Source organism: Amia ocellicauda, chromosome 9 (assembly GCF_036373705.1).
Source record: "Amia ocellicauda isolate fAmiCal2 chromosome 9, fAmiCal2.hap1, whole genome shotgun sequence".
In the NCBI taxonomy this organism is placed as follows: Eukaryota; Metazoa; Chordata; class Actinopteri; order Amiiformes; family Amiidae; genus Amia; species Amia ocellicauda.
The window spans coordinates 10,041,372-10,059,231 of record NC_089858.1 but is presented as its reverse complement, the minus strand read 5'-3'; the positions used below and the strand labels follow the sequence as shown (position 1 = coordinate 10,059,231).

Below are 17,860 nucleotides of genomic sequence, written 5' to 3'. Positions count from 1 at the left end.
CATTAAAGGACAATTGAAGTTAAAATGTATAAGCAACGATGTAGTGGATATTTTAATTAAAACATTTATTAATATTATGTCATTAGCAGACCCATTTATCCGAGAAAATGTAATCCAACAATAGACCTGATACGCAAGTCCATTACATGTGGGATTCAATTAATGTTGCGGATGCTTTTATTACATGATAATTTGTAAAAGCTGATAACTAAAGTGAATAAAGTCCACTTGTTATGCAAAGTGATTAGAGGCGTGTGTGAAGACACTGTAGATGGTTTATGTTTTGAATTAAACATGCAGCTGTTAGTTAAGCTATAGACACTGTAGAGCAGTTCCATGCAGCTCTGTTTTCAGAGCACTGCTGCCATGTCAGGGCTGAGTAATTAAAATAAAGGAACAAAGTTTTCTCTTACCGACATTAAAAACATGCACAGAGAACTGTACAACACATGCAAGCTGTGGCTGGTGGTGGAGATGTGTTATGCAAATCCTTATTGAGAAATGAGTTGCTATTTGGTGTGTTTCTTATATAATATAAGCACTTATAAACTATAAGAATGTTAATGAGCTACGTTACGGCTCCTTCTATATATTAAGCCTGTAAATCTGATGATGAGTTTGTTAATTTAAAGGTACGGATAAGAGATTCTTTACCTTACTCCACACATTGGGGTGTAAGTTTGAGCTATATCCCAAGTCTTGTTTAACTTGATATTGTCTGTCTAAACAAAGATACTCTTGCTGTTTTCATGTTACATGTTTTCAGCATGTAAAGCTAAATCCTGCCATCACATTGTCTAGCTATGGGCACCTTCCAGAGGACCTGAAGTCTTTGTGTGTAAAAGTAGCTTTTCTGCCACTTGATACAGAAGGCAGATTCTCAAAGCACACCTGAATCATTTGTGATGTTTCTGCAAACTGCGAGAGCTCTGCTTTCTTTCTCGTGTTAAATTACGTTCCTCAGCACTGTAATGGTTTTAATTTCTTTCCAACTCTTTAAGATTTCACTCCCTTGTGATGTTATGCAAAACACAATGCAAACAGAGCTTCACAAGAGGTATGAGCATTTGAAAGATATCTGGAAAGCAGTTCAATATTACAAGTAGGCAATTCAGTATGCTTTGTCTCTAAACAAATATGTATTTAAAATTGTAGTTATTATATATTTGTTGAAAGAAAGACAAAGACAAACCCCTGTGATAAAGTATAATCGTGATATTAATTTTGGAGACATATTATTCTACAGTAAACAGTTTATCTTTTAATTTCTAAAATTAGAATGAAACATCATTAATAACATGCAGACGTAAGTAACACGAACTGCCTAGTGACTGACTTAATCTTACAGTGCTGATTACACATACATTTGTGATGAATTACATGCAGGTTATGTGCTATGAAAACCAGCGCGTATGAAAACAGCTTATGGAATAACCTCTCAATCCAAACATGACACTTCCAATTAGGAGCTGTGGTTCTATTATAAATACAGTTTGTGTGTGCAGGATTTTTCCAGAGCTCTCCATACACTGTCCATGAAGACACGGCACTTCATTCTGACAAGCTGAGCAGTTTGTGTGCATTGAGAAAGATCAAACGCCTTTGTTTTTAGAAGTAATAACGATCAGATTGGATTCATTAGAGGGCTAAAGCACAGGAAATATCATGGTGTGCAGGCTGCAGACAGAGATTAGATGAAACATAGTATATCTGAACAATGGAAAATACATGCAAGACACTATTTTAGGTCTATTTAAGTGCTGAATTGACATTTCATTTAGATCCCACAAATAAAATTCCTGCCAAAACCCCATTTACATTGTGTGCCTAATAAGCAGCAGAGAAATATTAAATTCCTACTGACTTAGAACGCATAGAAATTGTCTGCCAGTCCATTGTCTCTGATTAATCCTATATGTGAGCATCACCGTTTGTTATAGTTGCCATAAACCACAACATGAGTGCTTGATTATCTTCTGGTAAAGAAACCGTGCTTCTCTATACGATATGCTAATAAAGTATCCAGCAAGCTAAAACAAATTTGTACTAGTATATATCTACTGATGTTTCAGAAGTATGTTGAAAGAGTGAATGCTGATTGTAACATTATTAAGATGTTCGATGTAGTTTCTTCAAAATAAGAGACATCCCAGTATTGTTCTAAAAACAATACAAAGGTCTGTGCACATTTATAAACTGCAGAGCTGACCAGTGCACTAGAGAATACAGTGTATTTTATTACTGTTAATCTACTTATTTTTAAAATCGTAATTTGCAAAAATATGTTCATTTACTCTATGACTAGACATTCACTAGAGTAAATGGTGTAAAAGAAGACTGATTAGAATATGTTAAAAAAGTACTGAGGCAATGGCTAGTTTGAACATGTTTTTTACCACACTTAGCACAAGATGTAATTTGCTAATAAGCTACATCCTTTCTGGAAACAGATGATTTTCTCATCAGAGTAGTTTTACAGTTCACTATTTTAAATTTTACAATGTGCAAACATTTTTTTAAAACAAGCGTAGTATGGTTAGACTATATGGTGTATTGCGGTGACTTTGTATGCTCTTAAAGTTCTTTATTACAAGATTACAAGAAAGTGGCATACTCAGTGAATGTAGAGCAACGATTTACAATATCCCTTTTATGTATGAACCTTTTGTAATAAGCATAACATATCGAAGAGACAACCACATCAGACAGGGGGGTCAACCTCATTGAAAGAAAATCCAGAAAGGTTCTCTGGCTCTGTACTCACTGGGTTTCCATCTGGCCCTGGTGGTCCCCTTTCGCCGAAATCACCCGGAAACCCCTGAACACAAACACCAAGACAGTGGTCTTAATTACCATTCAGGAAAGGCAATAAACATGTACAGCCTCACAAAACGTCTGGAACAAATATAAACAATTGTATTGCATTAGGTACAGAAATGTTACAGCATATAATTCAGTCTTTCCATCCATTAGAAAATAATAACAAAAGGGTTACACACGCACACATAGACACAAACACACGCACACACAGATACTGGCACACGCACAGATATATATATATAGCAGCATATCAAAAAGCAGTACAAAAATTATATGGTTTGGTCACCATTAAACCACAATTAGAAATATGGTCAACCATAATTTCTGAAAAATATGAGACCACTGTAGAAATGAAATGAGCACCTGACCCAAATATTAATATAACCAAGCTTCCCAAAACCAATCCATTATTATAGCAAAACTAAGAGTTCACCCTGATATATTCTTTAAGAATAATAAAATAATAATAACAATTAAAAAAAGTTTGGCGTGAATAAGGCTACAGTACAATACGGAACATTATTGATTACTTTTCCAAACAGTGCTTTTATAGCCTCCTCAGTAGGTTTAGCCAGATGTACAGTTTGAATAAGGAGGAGAGTTGGAATTTGGCGTGTGAACCCTCTTACCTTGAAACACATGATTAACTACCTTTTACCCCTTCCTCAATGTCCATATGTTTTTACAATACAACTGGACAAAAATATGACTCTTTTTTTTAACTAGCAAACTAAAGCTAATCTAGTATTCAGAATGTACATGATTTGGAAGACCATCTTTCACAAATGAAATGCTCCCGTGATTCATTATGTTAGAGGAAAATCCAAGGGATTGGTAGTAGAAGCACAATATGACTGCCAATGCATCCTGGGAAATGGACAAGTAAAACAACTTTGGCTTTCCAAATAAAAACGAGTGTTTACAGAACTGAGCCAGCCCCATTACTGACACTAATGAAAAGTTTTTTGATATTAGACCTGGGGTCCTCGACAAGCCAGGCTCTCCTCCCCGCTACTGCTATAGCAATAGGTTAAACGATTGCGAGTTGGTTATAAGTTAATATTATTATTACTTGATTTCTCAGCAGACACCCTTATACAAGGTGACTAACAATTGTTACAGTATATTATATTTACATTTTACCCATTTATACTGCTGGGCATGTAAAGCACCTTGCTCAAGGGTACAACAGCAGTGTCCCCTACCTGGGATTAAACCCACAAACCCTCTGCTCCAGAGTCAAGAGCCCTGACCACTACTCCACACTACTGCCCAAGTTCCTAAACTGACCACTAAACATCATCAATGTACCTGTACTGGGGTCTACTAAAACCTGGCTTCTGTGTCAATGATTGTACAGCTTGTGTTAATTTGAGGAGAGCTTTCAATGGAAAGCTGGTTCCGCACTAAGATAATAAACAAAAAATATTAACGCATGTGAACAGAGCAGGCCACGAGGCAGAGCCGGCAGCTTGCTACTCAGGTTGCTAAATAAAATATTTTTTTAATTAGGCTTTGGCAGCTCAATGCCAATTTCAAACTGTTTATCAAACTCTAACCTGGCAGGGACTCGGAGGATTACAAAGGAATTAACTCACCGAGCTCAACAGCCAAAAAGAGATCAAATCAAGCCAAATTAGTCCCTCTAATACTAAGCACCCCAACCACAGGAGGAAGATCTCTGGTCTGACTCTTTTAAATATGGAAATGCCACACTTCTCAGATGTGGGGGTGGGACATATCACATAGCATTTTTAGAGGATACTGTAATTAGCCATGCATGGCTTCTGTTAGTGTAATGCTGGATATGTCATTAATTTCATAAAAGAATGGTCAATCCAGCATTAATTAAAGTTGGGCAGGCCAAGACTAGGGACAATCGACATCTGTAAAAAACAGTTGAAAGTGTTCATAAGGCTTTGGGGGAGGTGTCAATAGATGTACTTCATCAAGACTCCCTCAAAGCAGTCAGCAAAATACAACCATGCCAACACCGAGTTGTTATTAAAGCCAAAAAAGTGCAAATGGTATCTCTCGAAAAGACCATTTGCATAGATAGAACTTGAATTGACTGTATTACTTTATTCACATTCACCGCAGATGACTTGGCGGCTAAAAATATCCTTTCCCTTCTCAACTTACTCCGATTCAGTTCATGTTTTGTCCCTGGTGATTTAAAAATAGCGGTATGGTTTGTGTGTGTGTGTGTCTGTGTGAACGTCCACTGAAAGCCAGTTTACTGTAGTAGTTAGATTGTTTTACAAAGATTTATGAAACATCCCTCATGCTAGAGTATAAAACACACAATCCACTAAACCTTATAAAACATGCAAGAGATTCATTCTCTTCAGGCCAGCAGGAAATACCGTGGCTAAGACTTTCCTAGTGTTCTGGCAACAACTTTAACCAGGAATACAACAGAAATCTGCTGACAAAGGGTTTAAACAGGCAGTATTTCAGTTTACAATTAAATGCTATAAAAAAAGAGAAAAAAGACCCATAAACATCTGGAATACTGCACGTTCTACAGCATGCACATCCACTGGCCAGTTGAGCTAACAGTCACTGAATATGTATCATGTGTTCTTCACACAGTTATAGAGCTCTGAAGAACAGAATGAGACAATGAAGATATAACTACATAGCCAAGTACTGACCTGGATTTTTTAAGTAACAAAACCCCCAAAAAATGCATATGTTTTAATTAGCAGAAAATAACTTCTAAGAAGTCCTTTATAAAAGCTAACACAGAGATATATGGTTCGTACATGGCTCATATCTGAAAGTCTAATGATTTTCTCAATTAAAAATTGTATAGAATTGGTCATCATAAGTACATGCATACAGACTAAATCATGGACTGGGTTAGCAAATGGCTGATTTGTAAATTCATATAATGAAGCAACTCACGCTGAAAGACAGAAACTTCCAGCATTAGTATGACACCAAAGGAAGATGTCTTAATTGAATACACAAATTAAGAAAGAACTATGTAAACAACTGTAGTACCATTACAAAGGATCAAGTTAAGTCAATTAAAGTCCACAAGTGTCCAAGTGTGGTACCAGGGACCTGAGCACATTCCAGGAGGCAGAAATGAACTATGCCAGGACCGACTCCAACCTACTTTTAAATGAACAGAAATGCACAGTGATCATATGTTTTTGGACCAGTCGTTTTCATTAGAACAAATGGTGTCATGAGTGGGAAGCTTTCCCAGACTCTTAAAAAAAATCTGGCAGCCCAAAGTTTCCCTGAGATCATGAGCGACCAATGAAGCAATTACAATGGTTACACATCCAAGCAAAGAGGAACTCCTTGGCCTGCTGAAGTTGCCTGATCAGACACGACTATCACAGAACAGTGAGTTGTCACGTTCTCCCTTTTATGTACTCGCAGCAGACAGACAGGCAGAGGGGGCAAAACTTCAGCTTCTCAGTAGCGACTGTCCCAGCTTGGCTGAGGGAGGATTTAAGCAGATCTCTGGGGCATTCCATTTTTCTGCCTTTTGTTAACGATTACATTTTCCAAAGGAGGTTGAGTTGCCATGGGAGATGTTGCTTTGTTTGTCTGTACATAAAAGAATAAAGGGGGTAGAAAAAATCTGGAAAGCGAAAGCAATGCTCAGATCAACTCCATGTTACAACACATAATGAACAGCTGCAAGACAAGTGATAATAATCTCAAGCGGAATCCGACGACAATGTAGGTCACAGGATTCCGTTCACACAAATCCAAGCGGTTTATGAATCAGATGTCCTGGTTCTTGGTAGAAGCCATGTTTAGGGTCCAATTCGTGTTGAAATTGTATCTGAATAGAATGGACTGTATCTGGAAGATAGTTGCACACAATATGAGGTGTAAAACATGTACATGTCTGGCATAGTTGGCTGGTTTATCTTAAGTTACTACAAAATGCATGTTTAATTGTGGATGTATTTATTTATTTATTTTTCTCTTGGCGGTAAATTGACAGTACAGTATTGAATTGCTGCCACTTTTGCAAGGCTTGCCAGCTGTCGAAATGATGGAGAAGCAGGCCATTAAATGAAATCACCGCAGCATCACAAACAATGCACACTGCTGCTAAATATTACCTCAATCACAGGGTTGTGATTTTGTTTTATCAATGGTGGTTAATTCATTAAGACAAGTTTTTGCCTGTTGTCACTTTAAATGAGATTAAGCTTTCACAACCTTATTAATTCATGTTACTCACTGGAATGGGTGTTGTGTTGGTTGAAAAATAATGCCAAGCAGTCTCCAGAAAGACCTCCAGTAAGGAGAATTAAGACTGAAGTGGTGTCTGATACACTAGGCCTATAATTAGGTCATACCAGTAGTTGACATGTGTAACCTCTCTCACTAGGAAATCAGTAAGGCAGCTACAGGGGTATTCATGCCTTGTAATCTATCACACTATTAAAGATATATGAAACCCTACCTATCAGCTGTGAGGGAAAACAAAAGCTATAATAAACTGATGAAAGGTCTAGAAAAATTGGATGTGCACACTTACACCTCAATTTCTCAAATCACAAACTTACTTCAAGAGATAACCGGCATACAAGGGAGTAATATATATATATATATATATATATATATATATATATATATATATATAGATCATATCATCCTCCTCTTCAGTACATATTGATCCACTGCTGGATGAAGGCCTCCCCAAGATGTTTCCACTTGCTTCAATTTACAACTTCTCTTTTCCATGTCCCCCCTGAAATGTTTATGATTATGTCTTTCTTCATCTCTTGAGATCCATTCGATAGCTTCCTTTGTCCATCTTTGATCTGTTCTGCTTGCAATGTGTCCGGCCCATTGCCATTTGAACAATTTTACTCTTTCAATTATGTCACATATTTGCGTTTGGTCCCTGATCCTGTCACACTTCCACGGTTCACTAAGCTTGAATATTTCCTGCACATTTTAATTTTAATTATGAGCCCTAGACTACAACAGCTTCATTAGTTTCTCCTTTCAGCTGATTCATTCAAATAAAGAGAAAGTACATCTAATTCCAGGTAAACCTGTAACTTATATAATTCCTTCTCATTTTTATCGTAAAATGTAGTTGAGATAAAGCAAGAAATCTCATAATCGACATATCCATCTGCAAGGCTGATGTCTTTCTTGTGCATGTAATTCAGCATTGAATCTCCAGCTGTCTGAAGACGGCCCCCTTCAAAGCACAGAAACAGAAACATCTCCCATGAAAGAACAGATAGAAAAATGTTGGATTAGATCTCCCCAAATCCAAATGTACATTTGTGCATCCCCAGTACAATCCAGACATGATTCAGTGCTGTATAGATTTACAAGGACCTACTCTGCAATTTTCATGGTTTTCTCACTGACTTTAAAGGTCTTATCAGTGGGGCAGATGGGGGATGAAAAAAATGCTGGCTTTGTTCCTCAAGGATTTCCGACGTTTGAAAAAATACATATAAACTCATATATTTCTGTCATTTTACAATCCAGCGTGGTTGGAGGATGCCGACAGGGGGGAAAAATACATTGAGTGCCAATATCCTCAAAGTAAGAAGGGTATTCTGCAAGCATCCAGCATAAGGCCCTGAGGGGGCACTAATCATCTGGCTTGGCAGCCTGCCTGGGCTGCCATCAACCCTGATGAGTATTAGAGGTCTTACATTGCCGACTTCAGAATGAGGCATCAGGGAGGCGATATAATGACTCAGGCATTGGTTCAAGTGGAAAGGTTAGAAGGGCTTTGTGCACAAAAACCCATAAAACAGGCACTTGATTAATTAGGAATCAAGTTTACTGTGGTAGTACTTTGTTGTTTGTTCTTCCAGAGACTTTTTTTAATGAAGTGGAAGGTTTTTATTGTTTGGTGTTCCCCCGCTCTCATTTTACGGAGTTATATTCCCAGTCTTATTAAGAATAACCTGCTTTCAGCACAGCCACATTCAAGGAAAGACTTTCTATTTGGAAGATTACATCTGATATGATGTTGAGATTAAAATCAAAATAAAATCTGTTCTGAGCAAAGGCCATATTCAGAAAGCATGCTACACAGTGCTTAAGTGTCCACGGCAGTCTTAGCAGAAACAAGCTGCTAACTTTTACAACAGTCCTGAAACAACAAAGGGAAAGACAAGAGCTCTCGCTTTAATCCACAGAGGTGGTAATGAGACACTGGAAGATTAAAGACTGTTTTCCTGTTAGGAAAAAATGTACAGCAATCTCAGCATGGTGCTGAATATGACCCTTAAGAGGTTTTTTTTAGACTTCACCAAACGTCTCTACATCAGGAAAATATCATTAAACATGGTCTGTTCAAACTATTTGTACACTCACACCTATAATTTCAAAAGCTAATGTGTGATTCATTGGTACTTCTTTATGTAAAACTATGATGTAAATTGAGGTGACAGTTGAGTTATTTTTACTTTGAAAACTACATGGCACAGTAATACTTTCTTTAAGCAAAAGCAGAATTTACATGTGAAAAGACACCTTTATTTTAGCATTCCTGGAGAGATCTGTGTTGGAGGAGTTCAGTGGAAAATGGCACAGCTTAAGTACACTAGAGCAGATGAATATTGCACCAACCGATTCAAATGAGGGCCAGTGTCATTTGACAAGAAGCAGAGCCTGCAGTCATACAAATAAGCTCTCACAGGCGGCTCGCACTGTATTGCGGAGGGACCTCGGACCTGTCAAGCACATGCCATGCATGGGAAAATTACCAGAATGGTGCCAATCTCCACAGGGTTTCCAGACACTGCAGTGCTTTTACCACAAGTTCTCCAAAACATGTAGAAGCCTTGAAAGTCATTTCAAGGTCACCCTGGCTTCAAAAATTAAAAGGCTTCCCAGATCAAACAAATCTTAAAATGTATTTGACTAGTCCTGAATGCTATCCCAGGTTACATTCTGGACTAATATTTAGTGATCTGCCTTGTCTTTCGGTGTGTATATTTACTGAGTACTTTTACCGAGCAATACTGCATTGTGTATAGCGGTAAGGATTCATCACTTCAAACTACAATCATTTCCCTGTGGAAACAGTAAAAGCCTAGCTGCTGAGCATTTATCCACATACTGAGAACACCAGAGACTGCTTGTCTCACTGATGGACACAAGATGCAAATCCTATTTAGAAAGCCAACTGTGAATTTGTGATGATGTCAAAGAGCACCATAAAGACCTGCAGGCTTTTATTTTAGGAACTTAAAAGATATGTTTAAATACTTAATCTATTACGCCATAATGTGTGGAACTGTTTGGGCTATTTCTTATTCAGGAATTTCTAAAAAAGGAATGAAAGGCTGCTAAAAGATTGACTATCTTGTACGTCATGCTTCACCCCCTCAGTGTATCTCCACTATGAAAAGTGACTGTCCGTGGATTTTTCCTGAAAGGGCTGCTGCAGCTCAAAGACAACTGAGCCAGAGACTTGGGGAATACTGGCTACATTCCACCCCGACAGAATTTTCATCCAAAAAAAGGATTAAATTTCCCTCTTGGCGCAGAGGAGTATGTTTTTTTTCTTTTTTCTCTATATTTTTTTTTTAACAAAATCAGACCCTGTCAGAGAAGGTAAAAACAAAAAAAGAAGGCCTTGTCAATTAAACAAAAACCTTGGCCAATTGGCCCAACTGGGGTGACAGTTTGCCCAGGGTATTTCTTTGAGTGAAACAGTCTTGAAAAAGAAACGACTGTACTTGTTATTATAATTTTGTGGATGAAAGAAAATAAAGCTTTCTTCAATATAGGTGCCCCCTGTTTCCTTCTTTGACAGCACAGGGGACTCAATAAATCCCCAGTTACTGTGCTGAATAGCATGTTAACATACAGCATCTGCAACAGGAACTCCACTCTGCTTAATGGGGGAAAAAAATCGACTATAGTTAAAACGCATTTTGCTTTTTGATGATCTTTACCCTAAATGTAAAGTGTGGACACCTTTTTTTAATTAAGCTAAAACGATTCAAAAGCTGTTTGGGGAGCAGCACTGAACAGACAGAGATACAGGTTGAAAAAAACGTATTTGGTGGTTTGTGAACAATTTTAACCTGTTCACCAAGAATAATCCTCTCCAATGTTAACATGGGTTTTTAAGGGACATTTTTACAAAACATGTGTAACTATCTTCTGGTTTGAGAACGAAAGACTGGAAAGTGTTCAAAGTATGACTCACATAAGCTCCTTCTACATTAATCTTAGCTTTATTACATCAGTTTGGGGCCCACTGCCACACACAAAGAACACTGGGGGGGAAAAAAAATCTCTTGCTTTTATACATACATGGGGCTACAGTTTTAAGGCAAAAATATAAAACGTTGGTTAATTTTGACACAATGGCTTTGGAAACCACCAAATCCAATTCTCATTGTCAGATAACATGTAGGAGGAGCAGTATTTGCAAGCCGAGCTGTTCAAATATATAAAATTGTATTTATCTATAAAGTATGTTGAGAGAAAACTTTACCGGCCTACCCATCTTGCCCCTCTTCCCCAGAACTCCAGGAATGCCCTAGATGAAAAAGAGAGAGAGAGAGAGAGAGAGAGAGAGAGAGAGAGAGAGAGAAAAAACCAAAACACTCTTTTAAAGACCACCAATACAGTCTTCCAGAATAAAGAAATATTGTTTGGTGTACGAGCACAATTAAAATTCAACCGCCGTTACCTGGAAATGCGAAAGGAGGTGAACCTCAAATAACAGTCTGATACCAGTGTTGGTGGGGGGCGGGGGGCATAAAAATGTTATTCATCACCAACTTAATCTAAACCAGCCCTTGTCACAGCTCCTTAGCGCTAGTCCCTGATATAATCCAGCTCAGTGTAGATGTTTTAAATTCCAACACCAGTTGATCCTGTGTAAATATTATGAAAGGAACCTGCTGTTACACCTAAGATGTCTCCACAGTTCCCAGAGCATGTGTGCTGTACTAGCCTTACTTTTGAAGCACATTTTCCCTCACTGAGATATTGCTGAGCTGGCTCCAGTCTCAGGGCATGAAGGACTAACAAGTGACAGCCTTAGCATGTTATTACACAATCAGACAAGAATCTACATTTTCCTAATAATAACAATAATAATACACTGAACAAAAATATAAATGCAACATGCAACGATTTCAAAGTTCATATAAAGAAGTCAGTCAACTGAAATAAATGCATTAGGCTCTAATCTATGGATGTCAAGCCTCCAGTTTTGAGGGACCATGTGATTGGCTGCTGACTGCTGGAATGTCCACCAGAGCTGCAGGAGGTCTAGACCCTGGTGAGGACGGCGAGCCGCAGATGAGCTTTCCTGAGACGCTTTCTGACAGTTTGTGCAGAAATTCTTTGGTTGTGCAAAGCCACAGTTTCATCAGCTGTCCGGGTGGCTGGTCTCAGACGATCCCGCAGGTGAAGAAGCCGGATGTGGAGTCCTGGGCTGGCCTGGTTACACGTGGTCTGCGGTTGTGAGGCCGGTTGGACGTACTGCCAAATTCTATAAAACTACGTTGGAGGCGGCTTATGGTAGAGAAATGAACATTTAATTATCTTGCAACAGCTCTGGTGGACATTCCTGCAGTCAGCATGTCACTCACACACACCATAAAAACTTGAGACATCTGTGGTATTGTGTTGTGTGACACAATTGCACATTTTAAAGTGGCCTTTCATTGTCCCCGGCACAAGGTGCACTTGTGTAATGATCATGCTGTTTAATCAGCTTCTTGATATGCCACACATGTCAATTGGATGGATTATTTCACATTTCAGATCATGAAACATGGGACCAACACTTTACATGTTGTGTTTATATTTTTGTTCATAATAATAATAATAATAATAATAAAAACAACAACAACAACAACAACAACAAATGGACATGCTCTTGTTCACACCAAGTATCATTCATTGCAATACTTGACCATAAATATCACATACTTTGCACCACAGTCAAATCATGGTTCCCATAAAGAAATATTTAATTTTCTTCTAATGGGGAAATACCTCCAGTAATATCAGTGGTAAACAGGCATGAGTTATGGTTTAGCTTTTATTTTGGTCTTACAGTTTGAACACAGTGCATCAATTAAGCTGCCCTGGAACTCAGAATCTGCAGAGCCAAAGGAAGTGTAGTGATTTGAGCTAGAGGGCCTCAAACCTATGCCTCAGTAGAATAAAGTTATCACAAGCTGCATTCCAAATATTTCAGATGTCATAAAAAGCGAAAAAATCTAAACTGTTTTTATACCCTAAAGATGATAACTATAAATAATTTCCAGGGAGACAATAAGTTGCTCAATTTCCGCAACAGATGTCTATATATAGAAAACATATTCAGCTGAAAGAGACAGGAGTTGGCCTATGCGCTCCCAGAATGCTGTTCGACAATCCCATCTGGAAGCTGTCCGTGGATTCCAAGGATAAATAACGCCTCACTGCACTGTCCGTGAAGAAGATCAAAACATCTTTGGCATTTTTAATCAAATTTTCAGCATCACCAGAAACAAATGAGAAAAAAAAAACAAAAAAACAAAAAAAAAATCACACAAAAATAAACTTACTCGTTCGCCATCAGGCCCAGGTAGGCCGAAAAGCCCAGGAATACCTATAAAACCCTGCAGAGAGACGGGGAAAGATGGGTATGAGAATGCATTTTGGATTCTGGAAATCTCAGTCATACTTGTAAGCCAACTCAGTCCAGTGCAAGCGCAGACATCGGTGAAGGGCAGTGGCTGTGTCCGTGAAGAACTAAGCCTTGAGGCAAGTGTATATGCCCATGGACTGCATGGTGCTGGCTTCCACGATGTAGTCCAAGGGCACATACCCTCACACCAGGGATCAAAGGAGCGGTCCAAAAGCGCTGTTCATGGCAGAGGAGAAAACATGGTTAAAGAAAGGGGACAAAAACAACAGGAAATCAAATCACACACACAGAAAGGCTGTTTACATACCTGCCAACACAAAATCCATAGTTTCTATAATTAGAAATCCTTGATTTGAGAAACAATAGGGGGCATATCAGGAATTATTACAATTCGGGGATTATTTTAAGTGTAATTACAGATGATATACTCAAAAAATGCCTGTGTATAGCAATTCTATGATAATTTCATTTAAGTATTACAATTATTTGTTTTCAGAATCTGTAGACATGTTTGCACCCCCTTATTCACGATATGGATTCTCCAATGGCAATTCAACCCGCCTGGTCTCTGCACTACCCTGGAGAAATGAATACACGCACATACATGGACATGAATATTCGTCCCTTTCTTTTCACAGATCAGCGGAGTGTCAGTCACGGGACAGACGGAGCTCTCTCAGTGACACTGCCCTCTGCTGGGGGGAAGCTAAAAAAACGACGGTATCCCAGTCTCCCATGCAAATCAGTAAGACTCATTGCATAGCCATTGGATTTGCTTTAGGCTTTAGGAAGAGCAGGATTGCGTACAAAGTGCACTGATAATGCGGGTGACAAACATGATTCCATGCCTTCTGTTGCATTATACAAGAACCAAAAGTTCACTAATCCTAGGTTCAACTACAGTGAGGGAAAAAAGTATTTGATCCCCTGCTGATTTTGTACATTTGCCCACTGACAAAGAAATGATCAGTCTATAATTTTAATGGTAGGTGTATTTTAACAGTGAGAGACAGAATAACAACAAAAAAATCCAGAAAAACGCATTTCAAAAAAGTTATAAATTGATTTGCATGTTAATGAGGGAAATAAGTATTTGACCCCTTCGACTTAGTACTTGGTGGCAAAACCCTTGTTGGCAATCACAGAGGTCAGACGTTTCTTGTAGTTGGCCACCAGGTTTGCACACATCTCAGGAGGGATTTTGTCCCACTCCTCTTTGCAGATCCTCTCCAAGTCATTAAGGTTTCGAGGCTAACGTTTGGCAACTCGAACCTTCAGCTCCCTCCACAGATTTTCTATGGGATTAAGGTCTGGAGACTGGCTAGGCCACTCCAGGACCTTAATGTGCTTCTTCCTGAGCCACCCCTTTGTTGCCTTGGCTGTGTGTTTTGGGTCATTGTCATGCTGGAATCCCCATCCACGACCCATTTTCAATGCCCTGGCTGAGGGAAGGAGGTTCTCACCCAAGATTTGACAGTACATGGCCCCGTCCATCGTCCCTTGGATGCGGTGCAGTTGTCCTGTCCCCTTAGCAGAAAAACACCCCCAAAGCATAATGTTTCCACCTCCATGTTTGACGGTGGGGATGGTGTTCTTGGGGTCATTCCTCCTCCTCCAAACACGGCGAGTTGTGTTGATGCCAAAGAGCTCGATTTTGGTCTCATCTGACCACAACACTTTCACCCAGTTCTCCTCTGAATCATTCAGATGTTCATTGGCAAACTTCAGACGGGCCTGTACATGTGCTTTCTTGAGCAGGGGGACCTTGCGGGCGCTGCAGGATTTCAGTCCTTCACGGCGTAGTGTGTCACCAATTGTTTTCTTGGTGACTATGGTTCCAGCTGCCTCGACAAGATCATTAACAAGATCCACCCGTGTAGTTCTGGGCTGATTCCTCACCATTCTCATGATCATTGAAACTCCACGAGGTGAGATCTTGCATGGAGCCCCAGAGCGAGGGAGACTGACAGTTATTTTGTGTTTCTTCCATTTGCGAATAATCGCACCAACTGTTGTCACCTTCTCACCAAGCTGCTTGGCGATGGTCTTGTAGCCCATTCCAGCCTTGTGTAAGTCTACAATCTTGTCCCTGATATCCTTGGACAGCTCTTTGGTCTTGGCCATGGTGGAGAGTTTGGAATCTGATTGATTGATTGCTTCCGTGGACAGGTGTCTTTTATACAGGTAACCTTTAAGAGAGTGCTCCTAATCTCAGCTCGTTACCTGTATAAAAGACACCTGGGAGTCAGAAATCTTGCTGATTGATAGGGGATCAAATACTTATTTCACTCATTAACATGCAAATCAATGTATAACTTTTTTGAAATGCGTTTTTCTGGATTTTGTTGTTGTTATTCTGTCTCTCACTGTTAAAATACACCTACCATTAAAATTATAGACTGATCATTTCTTTGTCAGTGGGCAAACGTAAAAAATCAGCAGGGGATCAAATACTTTTTTCCATCAATGTATATGAATTTAGTCCGGTCCATTTTCCTGGGATTCCCCAATAAGCTCTAACCCACTTCAGTACTGAGGCTGCTTGGCCAATTTTACGGTAGCACTGGGAGCTCCAGGGCACCATCAGTAAGGGCTGTATCCAGACGAAATCAACACTCATGGTATGGCTTCTGCTGGATCAGCCACTTGTGACCCTAACTCAACAGCAAAAATCAAACACACTTCAGATTGAAAACTTCTGTATGTCTGAACACTGTAATTTGATATTATGTTTTTTTTTATTTGTATTACCTTCTTTTGAGCACAATTGTGTGTTCTATAGTAACCTTCAATTATATTATACAATTCTGAGGGACAAACATCTGTTGGCAGGTATGTCTTTGAGGTCAGAATTTCCAAATGAGTTGGGAAAATTTAAAATATATATAGAAAATACAGGGTAAGATTTGAACAGGAAATTCCAGTGACTGGGGGGTAGGAAATCAAAATGCTTTTGACCCATCAGTGCTTCAGCTCAGCTCTGCAGACTGCAACATTTACCTCAACAACAGTGCACTAACCTAACCTAATATCTAACTGACAGTACACATATATCTGCATATTTGGACTTGATTAAACACATGGTGAAATACAATAATTGGTGAGAAATTATACCCACGTAATGTTTCTGTGCTTTATCGCCATAACTTACTATTGAGTATTATTTTTGTTATTGTCATTTATCATAGAGATTAGACACTCTGATAACAGTGTCTGTGGATGCAGTAAATGATAGCCAAGTTGTTTTGACTGTACACAGACAGGTGAACACAGCTTTACAGCTGCTGTCTTGCAAGAGGCAGACAATTACACACTCCGCTCATGAGGTCTTTGAAAAAGCAGCTAAAACCGTGTTTAATATGCAAGAGTTTAGAAGAGTTCTACTGCAAGGTTTTTATAGCAGCCAAAGTATTTTCAGTGCAATATAAACCCATTTAATATGAGACCCTACTGTAAAATGAAAGAATTGGCTGTATTTTAGTGGGAACAATATTTGAAGGGTCAAACAGCAAATACTAACGAATAACTGCAATTGTATGCTGACTGTCTGACTGACTTGCTTGCATGCCATATTGGATGAATATACTGTCATTTTAATTAAATAACTGGATTTGAAAAAGTAGCATTTACATTAAAAATATAATTTGAGAGAGAGAGAGAGAGAGAGAGAGAGAGAGAGAGAGAGAGAGAGAGAGAGAGAGAGTAATTTAGGATGAAAAATGAGAAAACACATTTTCGTTCCGAGTATGCTTTGGACCGTGGTAATGTGTGTGTGCCTAACATTACTCAGAGCAATATGTTTTTGTCAGGGCCCATAAAGAAAACCTTGATGGCTCTTGGATATTCCTTTGTCTTGCACCACATAATAAGTACAAACCAAATAATCCCTTTTCTTCTGCGTCCAAGACACACTTATTCCGTTCCAAGTTTCCTTCTGTTCACCTGCTGTCATAATTCACAAGCAGGAAGAACCCATCCATCTAAACTGTTGCCCAGGTACAGCAGCATGAATCAGCCTGGCGTTCAGGGCTCTAACAGCCCCGTAACTGGAGCCATCAAATTCAACGCACATATTTCAATACTAATGTTTCCCTTCTGAAGATAATCTAGAAACATTGACAGAGATATCGATTCATTGCTTTCACTGTTAAAGTGCCAATGTTCCTTGAGAATATTTGCATGGAAAATACATGGCCAATGATACGTAATTTTGTAAAATGTATTTATATAGTGGGTGTTTAGTAAATATTTTTCATACATGTTCAAGGGTCACTACTTAGAAATAGGAACACACACACACACACAAACTGGATTATTTCATTTTTTGTGGACAGGTCTATTGAAGCATAAACATTCCTAGTGGATTCATGTCATTACGATCATGCAAGTTACATGGAACAATTTCGTACTTTC

The 17,860-nt window shown here is 38.9% G+C and overlaps 1 protein-coding gene across 4 annotated transcripts in view; it reads right to left on the bottom strand.

Moving 5' to 3' along the window:
- Positions 1-17,860, bottom strand: part of LOC136758560 (collagen alpha-1(XXVII) chain B) — a 126,656-nt gene that overhangs the window by 51,793 nt on the left and 57,003 nt on the right. For all 4 annotated transcript variants that reach the window (XM_066713053.1, XM_066713051.1, XM_066713052.1 and 1 more), the window contains exons 11-13: positions 13,365-13,418; positions 11,291-11,335; positions 2,765-2,818 (exon numbers count right to left, since the gene is read on the bottom strand). In XM_066713053.1, the coding sequence (XP_066569150.1) occupies positions 2,765-2,818; positions 11,291-11,335; positions 13,365-13,418 (153 nt within the window). The remainder of the gene's footprint in view (positions 1-2,764; positions 2,819-11,290; positions 11,336-13,364; positions 13,419-17,860) is intronic.